Source organism: Gallus gallus, chromosome 12 (genome assembly GCF_016699485.2).
Source record: "Gallus gallus isolate bGalGal1 chromosome 12, bGalGal1.mat.broiler.GRCg7b, whole genome shotgun sequence".
Lineage (NCBI taxonomy): Eukaryota > Metazoa > Chordata > Aves > Galliformes > Phasianidae > Gallus > Gallus gallus.
In genome coordinates this window covers 6,712,694-6,734,192 of record NC_052543.1, presented here as the reverse complement: position 1 = coordinate 6,734,192, position 21,499 = coordinate 6,712,694, and the positions used below count along the sequence as shown (strand labels likewise).

Genomic DNA, 21,499 nt, shown 5'->3' with positions numbered 1-21,499 from the left:
GTGCTGGGTGCCTGGTAGGCAGGCTGTGCTGTGTGGGAACAGGGGTCTGACTGAAACAGAAATCAAAGGTAAATAGGATAATTTGAGAGTGTTTGGTTTGTTTTTAGTTTCAGTAAGCCTTCCTGCAAGGCCATGTCCTGTGACACTTTGTCCCCGGGCAGTTGCTGGTATGTCTCCTGATGTGATTAAATACTGCATTCTTCTCTTCATTCTTTATCTTTATACTCTGTGGACATCTATGCTTTCATTTTTCTGTATGAGTACCATTTTCCCCATGACTGAACAATAACTTGTTGACCAGTGAAACTTTCTGTGTACTCACCTGTCACTTATGCTGGTGACTGTGGGAACAGAATTACAGGATTTCCATTTTTTACAGTGAGTGTCCATTACTACTAGTGATTAAAATAAGTCTTACTTGAATTACTGGTTCTCCATCACTAGTAATTAAGCTGCTGTTTCATACTGGGAAAAAGCTTTCATGCTGTGCAAGCCACAGGGACTTCAGAGAGACCAGCACTTTCAGTCTTAAAAGGGCATATTGATTGGTCTTATTAATAGGAAAATCTCTACGGAGAGATGAAATACTTGAATTTTGGAAAGTTTCAAGAATATTTATAGTGCATTTTTTAACTGTGTGTACACCTGGCGTTGTTCCTAGGTAATTTATCTTAACTTCTAGCAAACGTTTTTGCTGTTCTTCATTTTTAACATGTTTTGATTGGAGAGGTCTTTATGTGGGGGGAAAATAGTCTTTATAACACCATAGTGAGAGTGTTTAACATTAATGCTATTCATCTGTTGAATACACAGCCATTCTGTTTAATGCATGTTGAACCACGTGGTTCTTCAGTCCTAAATTTTACAGGCATTGTAATTTGTCTTTAAAAAAAAGTCCATGTGATGTTGTTCAAATTAATATAACATTGTCCTTTTCTTTGGTTGTTTCATTCCAAGAGATTTCCACCTTTTTATTTGCTTTAATTAATAGTGGAGAGCAAGTGCTTCCATTGGATTAATTCTCTGTGGCTGGGTTCTTCTCTCTGTAGTGCCTTGTTAGCACACTTAAAGTCAAGCACTGGACAAACTGAAAGGAGTTTTCTGAAAACTTTCTGATGTCTTTGATACAAACTAATCTAAGGCAGGTAGTGCTGCTGTCTTGGGACAAGGAGTCAGTAGAAGTATGGAAAGGAAATACAAATACTTCCCTTCAATGACAATAAATATTTTATTTAATACTACTACTCAGTGTGATCAAACATCTTGCCTGTTGTGATATTAAAAAAAAAGTTAATGATTGCCTTGGAGAATAGATTGGTTTGGATATTTTGATTTTCTAGTTATGTTTATTATTGGGTTTTTGAAGTGTAGGAAATAATATGCAGTTAATCGTACTTAATTGTTTTTTTTTCTGACAAATAATGTTTCTTTAACAAGAGTATCTTCTATCTGTCCTACTTGTAAAATCTGAGATTGAACACCAAGCTACCAGGCCATAACCTTCCTTTCCATAACTTGATATTTCTCACTTAAAAGTACTGGAAGTATACTGTTCTTGAAATCTTTAATAAAATTGTATATTTTGTCCCCAATTTTCTGATTGATTCTGACTTTCTGCAGTCTCTGAATGTCTGATGCCACTTGTTAAATTCAGTACATCAAAAATTCCTTGCATTACATTCTGAAAAGCATACTTACGTAGTCTTGAGATTTTTAGCTTACTAAAAATCTGCCTTCAAGAAATCTGAACACACCAACCTATAAAAAACCTATGTATGCCCACTGATTGTGAATGTGCCAGTACAAGATATAGATGAATAAATGTTTTATTTTTTTCTTTCTTTTGGGGTTCTTTTGCTTGTCCAGTTTTCCAGCTGTGATGATTAGCTGCCAGAGCTCCTATCACTTAGCACAGCTCAAATTTGTTGAGACTTGGTGCTGCTGACTTCATGTTTTCATGTGTCTTGTCTAGCCAAGGTTTGAGTGCTCCTGATCATGTTTGATAACCAGCATTCAAATTAGTATTCCAGGACTTTGGCCAAGAGCAACTGATTGTAGTGTGGTTGCAGAGGTTTCAAGTCAGAAAGTAGCACTGTGATCATCTCATTGGATCTCCTGTGGATCTTGGTTCATACGTGTTTTAGATCAGATTAATCTCTGATTCAAGGCCAGGCCTGCTGAGTGAAGTGAAGCATGTTGCTTAGGAAAACACCCAGCCCTGAGGTACGGGCAGCAGTAATGGAGGCTGCTGGCCACCTTGCTGTGGTTCACTGTGCTTTAAGGAAAGAGAAAGCGTGGAAAGCATGCTTTTTTGCTGATGGGAATCTCAGCTTGCAGAGTAGCCCTACGTTTGATAGTACAACTATCCCACACTGAACTTTGTTTTGTTTACAGACTGCCATCAGATAGTTCCTTTCTCTCTCTGATACAATGAGCAGATTGAGCTCCTTGGAGTCGTGGTCAGTGTAGGCCAGTTCTGTAGTGATGCTTGTGGCCCATCGTTATCTAGACCCACATTAATGTGCATATTGAAAAGCGTGCTTTGTAATGGAGATGCTCTTCACAACACGAAAATGCAAAGACCCTTCTTGCTTCATGCTCCCACTTGAGCGTCTTGTTCCTGTTGTCCAGAGGCCATGCTGGCTGGTGGTGTTGCTGTGTCGTTTGTTCCAGCCGTGCCAAGCTGGCTATCCTGCTCGTGGCTGCCTCTGCAGCCTGCGGCCCGAGTTACACAACTCGTGATCGGTGGAGCGTAAGCAGTGCTTGTGCCCAGCTTATGCAATCATCTGAGTCTCTTTGTGACCTCTCATCTTTACACTTCAGCATTGTAACCCTTTTCAAGGTGTAAAATGTGTTAGTAACTGTGCTTTTTCCACAGTTTATTATAAAATTATGAATCACTTCATTAGAAAAAGACCTAGGCCCTGCAGAACCTCCTGAACGTCATCAAGGAGGTGCAATTTTTATATGTATAATTTATATTTTGAATGATTTTGAACCAAATTCTTTAATAACTTATGTAAATAGATGTTTTCTGTATAATTCTTTTTTACTTAATGTGAAACAAATGTGCTAGAGACATCTGAGTTTATTATGTCAATGCTATTATCTTTATCAACCCAAACATATAATATCATTGGAAAGTAGCCAGGATCTGTTTCTCATAAAACTATGTTGATGTTACCCTTTCATGCTTTGCTGTTGAAGGGATGTGAAGTTGAATTTTTAGCTGTTAGTATGTTTTATCTGACAGGCCAGTATTATTCTTTTGGGCAAGGCTATAGAATGTCATGCTTTGCAGAAGGGTCTGCAAAAAAGAAAAAAGAAATATTTGGTTATGAATGTGATGCTCTCAGCTTAGTTCTTAACCATTGTGGCAGACTTTGATTAATATATCCTGGCCAAGAACGCAGCATTTGCCTTTGAGTGTTTTCTAACAGGTTGTCAAGTGGTGTTAGGAATGCAGGAAAAGTGGCAGCTCTCCTTAGCATTTAAATTTTTTTCCAAGATGTTTCCAAACACCACATAAATGACTGTGTGAGTGTTCAGGAGCAGAGGTACCTGTCTGCAAAGTGCCCTTCTCCTGGTGAAAGGTGCCTCCTGATGGGGAGAGGGGCCTCCTGATGGCTTCTGCTTTGCACTCCTGATGGCCTCTGCTTTGCAGGCTGGTCTTCTCATCTTGGAGTAGCCTGCTGTGTTGGGTAGGCAGCAACTAGTGAGAAACACATTTTAACTCCATTTCTGTGTCTTGAGGCAATTTTTGTGAGAAGAACAATTGAATGTAAGATGCATTTATCACTGTAGAATTAAAGATTTGGGGAACTTGTGAATGCTTCTCTGACCTCCTACAACCAGGGCTGTTATATGTTTTTCAGTCCAGCTGTTTGCTTTGGTGAGAAGTTTTGGGGTGTTTTGTGTTCTTCTGCTAATTTGAAAATTCTTAAGTTAGTAATAGCTAAAAAAAAAAAAAAAAATTAAAAAGAAATTACTGAGTAATAGTTGTACTCGGTTTGCAATTTCAGACCAAGCCTGAAGGCCTCCTCGGTGAGTGTCTTCTGAGGTTGATGAGACAGCCTAAACCTGTGCCTCGTGAATACAGCTTAAAGACTTAAGTTTGGAGGTAGAAAGTATACATCCCCACTTAACAATACTCCATTCTAAATAAGTTAAGTGTGTTTCCTCTTACTACATTTCTGATCAGATGTGTGTTCTAAAGATAGTGGTTTATCTTAAGGGACTTTTCTGAATTAGTGTAGTAAAAACTAATAAATATTGAAAGCATTTAGAAGTTCATATAAAAATCATTATGTAGATGTCACTTTCTCCAGGTGTCAGTAAATAGAAAGGAATGTGTTTTAGCTGGTTCTTACCTTTGCTACTAATGCAAAGGACATTTTAATCATAGACAAAATACCTTAATGAAGCTACAAACCCGTGAGAACATCTCTGAGCATAGCAGCTTTCTTTGTAGAACCAGGCACTTGACAGACTCTGAGAGATCTGTGCTAGGTAGCTGCATTTGAGCTGAGGAAACAGTTTGTTCTTTCTGAATGCCGGTGGCTGTAAGTGAGTATCGTCCTTATATTGGGATTGTAAGTAATTCATGGGGAAGGACCTCACTTCATGAATATGTTTTGCAAACTGAAGTCCCAAACTGATATATTATAGCAGGGTGGGAAATGGTAGCAATAATGGGACGAAATTGAAAGGAGAATGAAATCTGCTGTTAGAAATGCAGGACTGCATGCGACACGAGAGACAGCTAAATTATATTTGCCAGGGCAAGTCTGAATAAAAAATGGCTTATTCTGCTTTTTTTTTTTTTTTTTTGTGCTGGTTAATTTCACTGGTAAAAGTTAATTGTCCGAATGAGCATTGCCGTTGACAAGCTGAATGGTAATGTGGGATAAATAGCAGTTTTTACTTGGTGTTGGGTGGCGGGCAGCAGCTCCCGCCAGGCCTCTCACAGCCCAAAATCCCAAAATGGTGCCGCGGCCTTTAAGGAGGGAACGCGCCTCTCCTAGCAGGCCCTGTGGAAAGCACAGAGTTGTGCGTGGAGGAGAGAAACTGGAGGGGGTTTCATGTTCATAAAATAAGCTAATTAGCAAATTGCCTTGAGGTAAGGAGAGAAGCTTGAAGGAAAAGCGTGGATGGATGTTTATTTGTTGTGGGCAGCCTGGCTTCTCTCCCCTCTCACTGGGCTGAGGAGATGGCGGCCCTTTGCAAGCAGTGGCATCTCTCTGCTGTTCCCTGTCAGACATCTTTCAGACGGTTTTGGGGCAGCAGCTGCACTCAAACATCTCTTTCCGTTCCTGCTGTGGCAATCTGGCCCAGGAGGGATTCCCACAGAAATATCCCCCTCCAGGGGATGGCTGCAGCCACCACTATCTGCTGTTGTGTGGCAGAGCCCAGCACTGACAGAAGGATACTTTGTGACCACAGCTATTAGAAGCGCCCAGCCATCAGCCAGTGTACCTCCAGCTCTTTGCATGGTCTTTCAGGGTCTTCCAACCTGCAGCTGGTACTCTTTAAAAACTCAAGGAAATGAAAGCAGAAGTCAGGATGGTTTTGCTGTGCTCAGCCCACTGTGGGTGAGACGTAGGAATGGGACCACAGGCACGTGGGAGTTTGGCTTCATCCCTTAGAGATGCTGTCTGATAGCATTAGGCATTTTACGTGTCCAAATACTGTGTTTATGGATGACGTGAAGTAAGTGAAGCAAAAGATTTTTTTAAAAGCAGCAGGAACTGTTGCATAAACTTCAATGAATGCTAGTTCTGAAGTGAATTCCAGAAAACAGCAAAATATCAAATCTCGTGACAGGTCTGAAATGGTCTGTGTTTTCTTTTTCTCTGTGTTTGTTTTGTTTGCTGTTTTTTGTTTTATTTCTGTGTTCAGCGACAAGCAGAGGTTGTATTTTGGTGGTATCCTGTCACAGGATTTATCTGTTGGTTGTTGGGTTTTTTTCCTTGCACACATTTATTTCAGTTTCATTTGAAAAAGTCTTTTTTTTTTTTCAGGCATGCCTGAACTGTTTCTGGTATTTCATCTAGATTTATAAACTTACGTGGAACCTGTGAAGTACTGGTAATTAAGAGAGTTAATGAAGTGCTGCCTGCAATTAGTTCAATTGCTTGTGACATGATTTTTTTTTCTTTCTTTCTTCTTAAACTGTAGGTTATCATACTGTAGTTGGGTTTGGAGGTTTAGATCTGTAAAACAGTCTCTGCCCGAGGTGTTGGGTGTCTTAGTATTTTTGTGACCCCTGAATACAGCTTTGCTTTTAGATGTTGATTCATCTTCCTCTTGCACCTTGCAGGACGAGTTTTTTAACTTCTGAGTTCAGCAGAAGAGGTGAGTTTCATTCTCACTCTGCCATAGGACACGTCCCTTAAACAGTTCAAAAAGGGGCAAACTGTTCTTGCATCCAGCAGGAAGGAAAGCCCAGCTTTTTTGCAGTGCCAGATTTAGCTGTAAAGGTTTGATTTCAGCTCCTAATTTTCTGTAGCTTTTTAGCAACAACTAATGAAAATAAATATAATTTCTTGCAACCTTTCCTGTAGGTCCTGCTCACTGAGTTGTGAGCATCCTTTTGGGCAAGGATTGCTTTTAATGCATTTGGAAAATGAGCTACCACTGGGAAACCTCCCTGTGCTTCACTAATACAGCTAACAAATAGTAGGCTGTAATTTCACAGAGGGTGACTTAGTGAGGAAAAATGTTGGCTGAAAGCTGATGTGCAATGAAGCTGTAAAAATCTTTCCTGATTCGCAAGTTGTCTAATGGCATCTGTTGTCCGTTCACAGAATGGGGATTTTCTACTTCAGAATTGCTTGAAGTGACACATGTTTATAACTGGATGTATGGGGTGTGGGAATAAAAGGTCCTGAGTGCAATTAAAAATTGATAGCGTAGGCACAATAATAACGAGGGCATAAACCTGGTACGTGAGAGCAGCTACTTTGGTAACATCTTGAGCTCTTCACAGTCCAAAGTGCTGCATGTCTAAGCGTGCTTGTGCTTCCAGTTGTCTTTGGGAGAAATCCTAGATTCTTCTGATAGTGGATGAGACTAATCTTGGAAGTGAGAAGTGATTGTACTACAGGAGTGAAGCTTTCATCTTAAATACAGGATTGCTTTTAGTTTCCTTCTTGAATGTGTTAATGTTCATCATTATCTCCAAAGGCCTTTGAATTTTTAAAATCTTCTGAATTACAGTATTAAAAGGTTAAGTAAGCCAGATTTGTTCCTGTTGAAGTTGCTTCTTATAGAAGAACTTGCAAAAAGTTATGAAGATGGAAGAGATCAGATTTTATAGTACACTGCATCTTGTTCAGCAGCCAATAAGAATGATATATTTCTACCAGTATTTCTCAAAGATTATTTAATATAGTGCTCTTAATAAGGAATAACTTAAGCCTCATTTTTTTTTTTAGCTGTTGGAAGATGCTCTTGACAATCTTCTCTAGCGTGGGTGAAAGCTTTTGAAATTGTATTCTTCAGAAATTGGAGAATTAATTTCTACAACTGTGAAGCATTGATGGAGAAAGAAGAGATCCATGGGGTGGGATGGAGCATCTGGGTACCTCGTGTTTCTCTGTCAAGCACAGGATGATTCTGAAACTACTAACTTACACTTTTTACAAACTGCATAATTCCTCATGTATCAGAACTTGCCTTCAGCCCTGACCTGAAGTGAGAAGTCTGGTCACCCTCTGTAACACTGTACAGACCCCACATCATCTATCTTGCTCGTAGATCTTTTTATTTTGCTCGTTGCTTTGAGAACTTTTTCAAAACCATGATGTTTCTCAGAAAAAGACAGTACTGCTAGTGCAGAATTTAAGGAATAAACAGTGATATGCAGGTACCAGCTCACATGCCCCAAATTCACAGCAGGAGCAAAGCAGGCAGTGTCTGGTGTGTGCTGTGTGCTCCCACCACACTGGTGTCTGGCTCTCACGTTCCCAGGGCAGACCAGAACTGCACTTTTGGTCATAAGTTTGCAATAAAGCAGTTTATAGCTGTGTGGGAGAGAGCTGTCGATGAATCCTGCTGCAGATTGATATTTCAAGATGATCTCTGCTTAGAGAGCATGAGCAAATGTACAGATCTGGCACACAAATATAAAAATCGAACGGTATGGAACAGATGTTCAATCTGCTGATTTAGCTATCTGATTTCTGTTCCCACATCTGAAGTGCCTCTTCAGTTTCCTTTTCTTCATCGCTAGCCTGGATAAAAGATGAAAACAGCCCTAAACAGGAGTGTAGCTGATGTAGTGGTGTGCATGCTGGAGGCGAGCCCTGCTCCCGTCTTCTGGCCTGGTGCTCCTGGCTCACCTCTGTCCTCACCAGGCTGACCAAAAGATGTTCCAGCCTGTGGGCTTGGTCTTGTTAGGCAAAACCAAATAGCTGGCAGTAAGTACAGCTCTGTAATTCTAAGCGTCATTAGGCATTACCGTGTCAAAGTAAAACTTGGTATCGTCTTATTATTTCTTCCATTTCATATTGCTTCCTTACTGGTTGATAATATAGTTAATTCCCAAATCCGTTAGCCTCTCACGAGTAGGAGGCAAGAAACCTGACTTCTTAATCTTTCTTAGGAATCTTCTAAAAGCTCAGGTGAAAGCTGGCCTCCTGCTTGTATAACTTTCAAGGAGTTAGTCAGAGCCCATATGTTACAGCCGGGAGGAAATTATGCTTGGGGATGACTAACAGAACATGTTCCTGCTGTTAATTTGGGTGTCATTCCAGAAATGTAACTCGTAGCCTTCTCTTTGATTTTTATTAACACGTTTATGTACTAATGCCAGTCTTTGCTAGCGTACTTCACCGAGGAAATTAATGAAAGGGTAGACTTTATATTAACAAAGAGAAAGCTTTGGTAGCTCTGCCTGGAAAGAACAGGGAGAAGCAGAGAGCACGTATGCTTGGGTGGTGGCTGGTTAGCAGAAATATGTTTTACGAATAGGAAATTCAGTTAAACGCATCATCTTGCTACAAACACCACGTTCCTCAAGTCTCTGTGAATTGATATGTAATTTACCAAGAACGATGATATGTAGTGCTAACTGGGAGCAATTTTCTTCCTTCCAAAAAAAGGGAATAGCTCTCAGTGGTTTGGTGCTTAAGGCTGCCCATGCAGCTATCGTCCAGTTTGCAGCAGGGAGAATTTGAACGCTAGGAAAATTAACATAGAAAAGGTGGCTTACAATATATAGCCTCTCTTTGACACTTACTATCTATCTGTCTGCTACAGATTGCCTTTCATAGTGAAGGATACATTGTGTAGCTCCAAGCCAATTAATGCCTGTTTATTTATGTTAAAGGTTAAATTACGGAGGCATAAACAGCCTGGCTGCACGTGTGATTGGGCTGTGCTTGTGCACCTGCTGATGCAGTGCCTGTGCACCTGCTGATACTGAGCCTGCCTGCACTGGCCGTGCACACTGCTGTTGCCACGTTCCTGCAGGAGCACACAGTAAACAGCTAATTGCAGGAGCTCAAAGTAGATGTAATAACAAAATGGGAAATTCTGAACACTGGCTAGGGCAGCTGACCGTGGATTGACAGTGCTGCACTTGAGAATGAGTTTTCCAACCGTCCTGCGGGTGCAATCCTCTATCTGCTTAAAAGAGTGAATTTCTTCTTGTAGCTTAGTGCTTTCTATGCTGCTAGGTCTGCTTCTGATTATGTCACTGCAGTAAAATAACAGGTTGAATGTATGAGTTTGCACTGTGTGTGTATGTGCAAAATGGATGCATCTCTGTGAGAAAGCTGCTTTTACCTGGTCTCACTGTTGCTCTCGTTCTGCAGTAGACAAATCTTTGCTGAATCCTTCTAAGCTGACTGTTCCTCACAGTTTATTAAGACGGAAGAACCAGTTAAATTCACAGATTCCTTCTTAGGGGTAATGCAGACTGAGCAGCTGGCTTGCTTTGTGCCTGCTTCTGTTTGAAGTCAGTTAGGCTGGAAGGGCCAAACCAGCTCAGTGTGATCACTTTCGAAGGTTGAAGTTTATTTTAGAAACCTCGGTGCTATGTAGTAGACTGAAAAACCTTTGGTTATTTTAAATGGGAGTACAATGCAGCTTCCTGAGCCAAGGCTGTGTCCCCATGAGGGCGAAGGAGCCGAGCAGCTGGGGTACCTTAAAAGGAGACAAAGTGCATGGATATCTGCTGGCTGATATCTCTCCGATCACACTGAAAACATCTTCCAATTTTCTGTTCAAGTCTCGTGTCTTGAGGAAGCTCAGGATAGAAGCGGTGCCATCAGTGTTGTGCAGCAGACTGACAATGAGCTTGCAGGGCGGCTCCAAGCAGAGTTTGTCGAGTGGAGGTATGCTGTGTTACAGCGGCATCCCCGAGAGCTGCCTGTTTGGCTGCGTGGGGTTGCAAACCTTCTCCATGCAAGCAGTGTGATGGTTGGTGACTCAGTGGGTGAATCTGGAAACTCTCTTCACTCCCCCAAGTTTTCATAGATTTTGTTTGAATTTGGATTATGCACGGTGGTGCCTTACATCCAGCTCTGTGGGTTTGCTATCTTTGGCATGGCCTTTCCAGAAAATCCTGTTGCCATCTTAAAACTGCTTGTCCTAAAGTTGTTTCTGACTTACATACTTGTGTCCAGCACAAAATCTTTCCACTTTTCAGGGGCTGTGTGGTAGGGAATAAGGGTCGGTGACTCCTCTAAAGGCTTTTGGATTTGGACTAAATGCTGAGTGAGTCCCTCAGGTTTTGCTGCTCCAGAGTAGCAAGCAGTTGAACTGCTAAGCCCTTTCAGAAACAGCTTATGTTTTGGCAAACAGCTCATACCAGGCTCAGCCTCATGGAATTTGCAGAGCTTGGTTTGTGCCCTTACAGCACCTCTGTGCTGGGGACACCCTCGTGCCCATGCAGCTGCTGTGCCCACAGCCTCGTCCTGTCCTCCTCTGTGGCAGAAATGGGCCCAGGCTGCCTCCTGAGGAGTGTGAGCTCAGCTGGTTTCTGACAGGGGAAATATAATAAACATTACCTGTAGCTATATAGAAAATAAGTCTTCCAAAATCACTTCGTTGCTCGGCTTGCTGTTTAAGTACTTTATATTCTGTTGTCAGGCCAAATGCTCCTAATGTGTAGAATATATGGAACATGATGGTCTGTAAAGTCTGAATGGTATTTTAAGTGTTGCCCATAAAGTAGCAGTGGAAAATTTCTCCCAGTGCTTAGAAATCTGGAAATGAGAGATGAGGGTTTCAGTATCACTTCTTTTAATTAGAAGGCTTTTCAAAACTTGCTAGATCTGCGTTGCTTTCTTTCCCTTTCCCTGCTGGCCATGGCTGAGCTCTTCCTGTCTCACACAAGGGCTCGTTCCTTTTCCTCTCTAACAGCGGTGTCTGATTTATTCTACAGGGCTTAAATTAAGAGGAAACTCAGCAGCAGGGGAAGGAGTGATGGATTCAAAAGCAATTCTCAGGCTTTCTTGCGCTGGCTCATTAGGGGACCGTTTTGTTATTATTTTTTAATACTTACGGAGAATGCAGTCAGCCCAATGCAGCAGGAGCAGCAGTGTGCCAAGAGCCGCTCGGCTGGGTGCTCCCCACTGCCCTGGTGATGGGGCCGGGTCTGTGGGGTTCTCCAAGGGCAATACTGCCCTGTGCCAGTGGAGGAGCAGCCTTCTGTCTTCCAAGCCCAGCTCAAACATCGTCATTGCTACCCAGGCTTTCCTGGGTGAGATCTCAGTGTAAAGTCGGCTTGTTTGCAGCCCTGTGAATTCTCATGGCTGCGTTGAGCTCTTTGCAATCGCAGATGAGGGCAGGCTGCATCAAAAATGGCAGTGACCTTGCCGCTCTGGATCTCGGTTACAAACGAGTGGGCTGCCAATTTAATTTGCTAAGTGTGCACTGCTGCAAACATCCCCGGCTAACTGGGAAAAAGAGAATGTCCGAGGTTACTATATGAACTAATTAATTTCAGTGATTTGTGAGCCTGCATTCCTGTAAGTAAGAACAGTTACACAATTGTGCCTTTTAGAGAACTAAAACGCTTCGTTTCTAGGGCAGTGGACTGCAGTGCTCCCGGCCCATTCTGCTGTCCATTGGATGTGAGCCAAGCGGCTGCATGGCCCTCAGTGAAACGCATCTGTAGGGGCCGGGTGTAGAGTAGGGTTCCTGCTGTCAGGTTGGGTGGTGCTAATTAGAGCAGGAAGGCTTCTGCTGGCCAGGCAGTGTCACCTGGGACATCTGCTCCTTCAGCCCTCCCATTCTGAGCCTGCAGAATGGGCTGAGAAACAAGGTGGTGATTGGGGGGGACTTGGTTGATGTCTCTGAGTTGCATATGGCCATTTCTGGCACCAGAAGCTCTTGAAGGAAAGCAGCTTTTCTTGGGCTTCATTGCTGCTTAAACTTGTGCTTTATGGCCTGGAGTAAAAGCTCCCAGATTTCTTCAGGGGAAAAAAAAATGTAGTAGAACATGGCATTGCTCACGCTTCTGAGCTAAAATTGTAAGTGTAGTCATTCAGCCGATTTGCAACCCAAAGAAAACCACGAAGAAGAGTTTTGAGTCAGTTTTTGTCAGTTTTAAGGAGAGCTCTGTAATTAAGCAGGGCTGCAAGCAAAGAGAATAGGAAAAAAAAAAGTTTGTTTTTTTGAGGTGGTATTGTCTTAATTCATCCCTGGAGAAACAGAAGGAGCTGCACAGGCAGTGGGGTTACTCAGGGGACCTCATCTGGGAGCTCTCGCCATGTGTTCACAGGTGCAGCCATTTACTGGGTCCAGTATTCAGGGCTGTAAAAGCAGGCAGTAGCTTTGCTACTGACGACGTTGCACACCTGGAAGTGAAACTCCGTGTTTATTAATCTCGCAGACAATGATCTTCACAAAAACAATAAGTAAACAGCTGTGTGTTGATACATCAGGACACTGGTATGTTTATGTTGCCTGAAATATTAATGCTGTCATGTAGCTTAGCACAGACATCTCTTTGTTCTGAGGCAAGTCTTTGTCTTCTTGACACTGGGTTTAAGGCGAGTGCCCTAGTTCATACCCATTGCTCATCTGTTACGTAAAAGATTTTGTAAGTGTTCCTGATATAAGCATAAAACAAGAATTCTGACTGTTGTAGCAGTGTGGTGGCTTTGTTTTCGGTCCATTTCGTACTAATAGTGTTTTATTTTGGATTATAGGACAGAAAATTAACAAAAGTAGAGAGACAGAGATTTAAAGAGGAAGCAGAAATGTTGAAAGGTCTACAGCACCCAAACATTGTAAGGTTTTATGACTTCTGGGAATCCTGTGTAAAAGGAAAAAGGTGCATCGTGCTGGTTACCGAACTGATGACCTCTGGAACACTGAAGACGTAAGTACTGTGCTCCTGGTGAGCAGTCTAAGAATAGCTATGGAAATTTTTAGAAAAATCCTACTTTTGCATTCTGAAAAAAGGCACCTCAAGATAAAGGATAAAAATGGAGCTGTTCTCTGGTGTCTGTCATTCGTCCCTGTGCTTAGACTGCATTGACTTGACAGGAAGAATTTCGGCCTCCATCTCCCCTTCCCCGATCTTCTGCTTCACTTATGTAACTGGAAGCAGTTCTCTGGCTTGTTTCATTGTCTGCCTGTGACGTTTCCATTTGTCAGCATGTGTTTCTGTGATTGCTTCTGCTCTTGTGTTTGTGTGTTTTGTTATCAAAGTCAGAATAGCACTTGAATGGTAGAATCTCCTTTTGAAGCAAGAGATGCTCTAGGTTATCTACTAAACAATATTAATAGCTTTGCTATTTTGACAATCATGTTAAGGTTGATATAAAGCAGTTGGCATGAATTCTGGAGCAGATTTTCAGCCCCAATGGGAACAGTTCTCATCACTGCTTATATCCAGTGTGCTGCCCTGCTAATGCATTGGCAGGTTTTATGTTTTTCCAAAACGTACCCTCCCCCTTCTCAGTGTTCTAGACAAATAATAAAAAGGCAGGTGTGTGATACAGAGGTCGAAGTCTTGTGGCTAAAATTAATTTTCAGTATTATTCTGTTCTGGATATATAAAGCACATACTCTAAATCAGTTCTCTGCATGGAGTGAATTACTTTGCTATTAGACTTGCAAATATTTGGTTGTATTTGCACCAAAAATGCTTATTATCTTTCTCCCCCAAAATGAATGCTCTAATTCCTCCTTTAAAAAAGATCTCTTCCAATTTGGTGATATTTCTGAGCTGCTATTGTGATATCTAATAGGGGCTTTTATCCAAAATGAGTTTCAGCTGCTAAAGCCCCAAGAATCTTTAATAACACTTTGCTTTCTTTGTAACCAGCTTCTCTGCCTGTTTGTTCTGTAGGTATCTGAAGAGATTTAAAGTGATGAAACCAAAAGTCCTGCGTAGTTGGTGCCGGCAAATCCTGAAGGGTCTTCTATTCTTGCACACGAGAACTCCACCAATAATTCACAGAGACTTAAAATGTGACAATATTTTTATTACTGGACCAACTGGATCTGTGAAAATAGGAGACTTAGGTCTGGCAACCCTCAAGAGAGCTTCATTTGCCAAAAGTGTAATAGGTAATCAGTCTGTTCTCTTTGGCTTCCTTCTGTTGGTGTGATGGTTGTCTTTTCAATTTGTCTGCCCTTCACACTTCACAGCAGTGTTTTGCTTTTTGCATGTGGGCTGGTGGTAGAGATTGAAGTGAGATTGTGACCATTCCCTTTATACCATTATACAAATGTCAGTCTGTGGGGCCTACCTAGGAAATGTTACCCTTGGCCTGCTCTTTCCTTTACAATGCTAAATTCTTAATTGAAATACTACTTTGCTTCCACAAATCCTTCTCCGTTCTCTTCCAAGAGAAGCAGCAGCAGTTCCCAACAGCTTGTGCATCCCTTCCCCCTGAGAGCAGGCTCAGTGCCTGTTTGGGAGGGAAAAGAGAAGGGATGGGGGAGGGAAGCCACATGCTGCCTTGCTGTCTCACCAACAAGGTGGTGCTGGGAAGTCTTCTGCTTCCAGTGAGCGGGGATATGTGCGGTTGTTTCAGCTGAAGGGAGAGGCAGCTTGTCCTCTGAGCAGTGCCCTGCAGAACCAGGCTTCTTGTCTTTGCAGGGAGGTCACAGGAGAGCTGCCCTGGCTGGAACAGCTTATCCCCGGTCACTGGGCATCAGCAAAATAAGTTGCTTCTGCAGAGCTTGTCTATGCCTCAACGTGATCCTGGCAGAGTTCTACTGAAACAGCTGCAATTTATTAAAAATCAGGAGCTACAAAATTAAAAGAAATTCCCAGTAGGGCACACAATAGCTGATTCATGTGGGTACCACATAAGGACGTATTAGAGCTTGATTTTGCTTGAACTGGAAGGATGTGTTCTGAATGGGTGTCAAAGGATGTCATTCCTTGGCAGAAGTGAAATTTAATGCTTTCTGTGTGGAAAAACACAAATGGGATATCCTTTCCCTGAGTTCTCAAACATTTTGTTTTGGTTTGTTTTTTTTTACCTTAATCTTTCTCAGCAAATTGGCCTTGTTCGGGTCTGTAGGTGATGGTTCTAGAAAGGTATAAATCCTTGAGGAAGGATGCTGAAAGTGAGGGAAGTTACTGTGCCCGTAGTCATATTTCAGCCCCTTATGTAAATGGAAATAAGATTTGAGATGACTAGAACTAGCAAACTGCTGGTGACAGCCACTGTTCCCTAACTATAAAGAGAATGGCTTGCTATCTTTAAAGCGGTGGTTGCCAAATTAATTATACCACCTCATACGTTTAGGGATTATATTTATTACAATTTCTGTACAAGTTTCAGTCTTTATACTTTGAGAACCCAATATTGTTTAAGTTGCAGTAAGATTGATGTTGTGGATACAGGCTTGGCTGCTGTGGGACTGCTTAATGCTGCTGATTTCAGTGAAATCATGTTAGTTTGCATTTGTTAAGTTTCTCTAGCTTTTACTTTGTAACAGTGTGAGTAATTTTGTTTGTTTTGAGGAGCTGAAAAAGAAGTAGGCAGGGTGGGGAAGGAACCCTATAGGTGTCAGCCCCGAGGTCTGGCCTCCCGCTCCTGCTGCACGTCCCAGAGCTGCATGCACCCTGCTGTCCTCACTGCTCACCTCATCTTCCTAGATGGAGTAGCTCTAAATGGATATTAGTAGCTGCAATTCTCCATTATTTTTGATGATGAAGTCAGCGTGGCTGAGGTCCAGGTTTTCCCTTGCTGCATTTGTGCCACCGCTGATGCTTGCCTGACCTTGCAGTGTGTCTCTTCAGGGAGTCCAGCCAGGGCCAAGCCTGTGCTGCAGAGAGCAGCTGAGTAGCTGCTGAGCAGCTTCACATTTCGGTGGTCTGCTTTGTTAGGAGTACTTGTATTTATTCCTTCCCACCCCTAAGAGTTGGGTGGAAAATGTCATTTTCATGGTGATTTGGAATGGTGTCAAGAATATCATTTGCTTCTTAGACTACTTGCTATCGCTTTTTCAGTTGTGCAAGGAACTTTAAATGCTCCATAATTCATGAGATTCACTTCTGTGTCTGAGTCTTGTTCATTCTCAAACAACGTAGCATCTCTGGGAAAGGCTCTGACAGCTGTTAACCATTTCAGAGCAGCAGCCACAGCCTTTGTGACAGCTGGAAGAAAAGGCCTGGGGTCAGAGCTGAACTCAGAGTATGGCTGCTAAGCTCTCACAACAGGGATCCAGCTGATTTATGTAGGCTGAAGGAAGGAATGTCCTTAAGGTGGAAGGAGCATCAACGAAGGGAGAGAGTGATCTAGAGTCCTGTGAATGTTGCAGCAGTGCCAGAACTGAGGCTTGTTTAGTGAGTTAGGCCAAGTCTACTTTGTGAAGCATGCAAAAGCAGTTTCAGAGACAAACCCTAAGTTTGAGAGATGTAGTTTGTGCTACCATTAGGGGAAAAAAAAAGAACAACAAACAAACAACTTAAATCAGGTCATCAATCATATATAATTGTGAGAACTGTTTTTCCTGATGTCTGTTGTTTAATTACAGTTGTGCCAATGGTAGAGATGTCCCTGCCAAAAAGCAGAGCTGCTAGTGCATGTCAGCTGGCAGAGGGCTCTGGGGAGGGGATGTGGGTGCTGAGGCAGATCCCACTGTGCTGAAGGCCAGGTTATGGGTCTGGGATTGCTCACCTTCCTTTTGGCAGCCTGCTGCTCACTGGTGGGAACGGCCTTCTCCCGAAGAAAACAACTGTGTTAATCTCTTTCCTTCATCTTTTCTATATGTGAAAACAAAAATCACTCTTGACTCCCAAGCGTGTACTACTTTAGGAGATAAAGTCCCTGGAATAAATTACCTAAGTGTTAATTTTGCTCTGCAGGACCACACCTTTTTGGTGCAGAGATTTTTTTGACAAAGGCTGAGCCTCTCTTGAGTCTGTCTGAAGCATAGGAGTTACTCTGAGGTTGTTGATGACACATTTTGTATTCACTCACTTTTTTCTATAAAAAAGAGAACTTTTGCAGGCATTGTACTTGTCATAACGCTGCAACTTCCCATATGAAGCAGTAAGTACAATGTTTCCCTTCATGTACCCGGTTTTATCGGTCTCCTGACACCCTAATCCCTTTGGAGTAGGACCTTATTCTGCAGGTAGTCTCGCTTATCTGTACTACTGAACCAGCGGCAGAATTGTGTTTAATGCTTTGTGCATGACTTCCTAGATGAATCCGTGATACCACTTGCTTTCAAAGTGCTGTATGGTCTGCTCAGTGGTTGCTGTGCATCTCCCTGGAGGAAGAAATGCAAATTTGCATTGACAAAAACAAGACCGAAGCTTCTCGTTTCTTTTGTCCTTTTCATCACCACAGACCTCTATGCGTGTCCCTCTCTTCGTCCAGAGGAGGAAACCATTTTGTACCTTTCAGTGTATTCAGGCACCGTGCCATATCTCATTTGGTATTCTCTCTTGAAACTTTGATACGTTTTCCCCCCTCTGTGTATACTATCAGTGAGCTCTGTGTGTGTGTTGACTTTAGGTTTCTTCCCTGGAGGATGCTTGAGCTTATTCCAGTTACTTCTCCGTTTGGAAATCATCTTGCATGCCCCCTTGTACAGTTGTAATGGACACACTTCTGTAGACAGAACAAGATTGGGATGGAAACCTTTCAGACCTTACGAATAATTTACCATCTTTTTTTTTGTATAGGTACACCAGAATTCATGGCCCCAGAAATGTATGAGGAACACTACGACGAATCCGTTGATGTCTACGCGTTTGGAATGTGCATGTTGGAAATGGCTACCTCAGAATACCCTTACTCAGAATGCCAGAATGCTGCTCAAATTTACCGGAAAGTAACCTGTGTGAGTAAACTTCCTTAATTTTAGTTACATCTATAATTTGGGATTTGCTGATCAGAAGGTTTAAAAATGTTATTCAGTGAGATGTCGTTACTGTCTTATGTCTGCAGTTTGTTGTAGGAATGGAGGTGTCTTCGTTCTGGGTTGCAGAAACCGCTGCAGGTTTCTTCAGAAAGCTTGCAGTTGTGTGGTTGGATTATGTTTGCCTATCCTGCAGTTGCATATGACATTTTCAGTAATCTTTGCCCATTTTGTCTCACTCACCCAAAGGTGTGTGAGACCTGGGGAAAATGAGCAGGGAACAATCTCTGCTGTAGTCTTGCCTCCTAAAGAGGGATTGTCAGAATTGAGCAAGTTTCCCACAAAGCCAAAAAAAAACCCCTAGCTTTTAGACTGGAGACTAAATATTTATGTGATGTAGGATGTTTGATTCAGATTTCCATCACAGATTCCTGCAGCTTGTACATGTAACAAATTATCTGAAAATATAAAGGGGAAAATATAGCAATGTTTAGTTTTGGAATGAGCCAGAGGAGCTTTATGTCTGAGCTTATCAGTTCTGCAAGCTCTGTTAATTCCCAGACTGGAACCATGGAAATGGGTTTGCTGCATTCTCAGGTGAAATCGGGCCATAGAAGAAGCCATCTAAAATGATTTCTATCCTTAAAAAAAAAAAAAAAAAGTATCCTCCCCAGCACCCTCACCCCCATGTGATAAATATATTTGTCTGCATGAGCTGCGCTGTGAATGCCTGAAAAAATTGAGTTTGGATGATGCTTTCAGCTTGCAAATCAGTGAAGGAATCACTGACTGCAGAGAAACAGGACTTGCCAAATGCTTTGGCAGTGGTGGTTGTCTTCTGCTCTGCTTGGATAAGTAGGAACAAGAATATGGGTGTTTCTGTCCCATAGGTTATGCTAAACAGACTGGTTTATCAAAGGTTTTTCCTGGTACTTCTTTCCATCTGGTTTCTACAAAAGGACATAACGAGCTATGTGCTTTGGCCCTTGTGCATCCCCATCACCAAAAGATGCAGACTGCGCACTCAGGATGTGAAGAACATAGTTCTCTGAAGTAGGCTACACTACAATTTGCAAAAATAGGTACAGATAAGGTGGTTTTAATATCTCTCACCCATAAGGTAGAAAGAGAGGTTAGACTTAATGTATGGTAGATGTAGTGAGTGATCCATCTCAGCCTCCAGAAGCAATGTCCTAAAATTAGTGTTCCTCTTTTCCCACTGCTTCTAATGAGCAAAAATCTTCACAAATGAAATGTGGTAAAAAAAAAAAAAAAAAAAAAAACCAAAAAAAACCCAGTCATTTTTGGAATGTATTTGAAACCACTTGCCTTCTCCATTTAGTTTAGTGCATCATGCTAGTACAAATAAAGTCTTATAAAGTACTGAGGTCAGCTAAAATTGCTTGAGCTCAAAACTGCAGTTTCTGACTTAGTGAATGATAGTCTCTTACACAGGTTATAGAGATGCTTTCATCAATACCCAAACATTTGCATGTACCAAATGATGTGCATTTTAATGTTCATAGGTATATTTTTTGCTAATATCACTGAGAACCAGTCTGCCAAGAGGTCACAGAATTGTAGGGAATGGGTGGACCTTTGGAGATCATGTAGTCCAACCCCTCTGCTAAAGCAGATTCCCTACAGCAGGCTGTACAGGAAAGCTTCCAGAAGGATTTTTAATATCATTGGGAAAGGAGACTGCACAGCCCCTCCATGTAGCCTGTTCCAGTGCTCCATTACTCTCAAAGAAATGAAGTTTTTCCTCACGTTCGGGTGGGACTTCCTGTGTTCCAGCTTGTGCCCATTGTTCCTTGTCCTGCTGCTGGGCACCACAAAAGTGAGCCAGGTCTGGTGCACTTGGATCCTGCAAGTGAGCCAATGCTCCTCATAATCACTGTGATAAGATCCCCTCTCAGCCTTCTCTTCTCCAGGCTGAACAGCCCCAGATCTCTCAGCCTTTCCTCATATGGGAGATGCCCTTCGCTGGATTCTCTCAGTGGTTCCCTGTCTTTCTTGAACTGAGCAGCCCAGAACTGGACCCAGTACTCCAGGTGGGGCCTCACCAGGGCAGAGTAGAGGAGGAGCATCACCTTCCTTGACCTGCTGGACAGTCTTTTCAATGCACCACAGGATACCATTGGCCTTCTTGGATACAAGGGCACGTTGCTGGCTCGTGGTCAACCTATCATCGACTGGGAACCTCAGGTCCTTCTCTGCAGAACTCTTGTCCAGTAGGTCAGCCCCGAACCTGTACTAATGCACGTGGTTGTTCCTCCCCGGGTGCAGGACTCTGCACTTGCCCTTGTTGAACCTCACAAGTTTCCTCTGCCCAGTTCTCAGCCTGGCCAGGCCTTGCTGAATGGCAGCACAGTCTTGTGGTGTGTCAGCCACTCCTCTCAGCTTTGTGTTGCCAGCAAACTTCCTGAGGGCATGTTCTGTCCCTTCATCCAGGTCACTGATGAAGATGTTAATCAAGGCCGAATCTGGTGCTCTTGTTGTGGATTGCTGTGCTAACCAGCTGTGATGTTACTAACCCTGACGGGAGAGGAAGGATGCAAATGATTCGGGAGTCTGTTTAAAAGTTTAAGTCACTATCACAAGAAACAGGAGGGTGTCCCTGCTGGAAATGAAAGAGATGTCACGATGTGCTGAAAGCAGGAAGATGCATCTGAAGAGTGAAACAGCTTTATCTCATTTCTATGTAAATTGTTGCAAGCTGACATTTGTATCTTGGCAAAGCTGAATCTTTCCCAATGGACTGCAGCCCTGATTTTGGCTACTTTAATTCTTCTTAGAGTGCTGATTTCAACCCATTGCTACTCAGAAAGGGAGGTGAAAAATACATCAGAAGCTGCTCTGCACTGCAGTTAACTTCATTGCTAGCTGCTGCACTAATGGCTGGGCCAACCCTGTAGGGAAGGGAATGAGGCAAAGATGGGTCATCAGGTTTGCTGACTGCAAGCCCCCCTGCTCTGCAGTATGAGCTGGCTGGGAATGAGTGCTGCATATTTTCAAAGAAGTGAAATACAGCTGATGGCTTGGTGCAGTTGCTTGCCTGAATCCTTATGAGGATAGCTGCTTGTATTGCATTTCTGTTCTGCTCAATCCTCCCCTACAAGGAAAAGTTCTTTTTGTTTGGCACAATGGCTTGCTGGCTTAATTTAGGTATGTGGTCCTTTAGGATCTTCTCTAAATGCCATCT

General features: G+C 42.6%; 1 protein-coding gene across 24 annotated transcripts in view; it reads left to right on the top strand.

The window, feature by feature from the left end:
• WNK2 (WNK lysine deficient protein kinase 2) overlaps positions 1–21,499 on the top strand; it is a 106,788-nt gene that overhangs the window by 23,217 nt on the left and 62,072 nt on the right. For all 24 annotated transcript variants that reach the window (XM_040646697.2, XM_040646696.2, XM_040646695.2 and 21 more), the window contains exons 3-5: positions 13,164–13,336; positions 14,312–14,532; positions 18,119–18,276. In XM_040646697.2, coding sequence (XP_040502631.1) covers positions 13,164–13,336; positions 14,312–14,532; positions 18,119–18,276 — 552 coding nt within the window. The remainder of the gene's footprint in view (positions 1–13,163; positions 13,337–14,311; positions 14,533–18,118; positions 18,277–21,499) is intronic.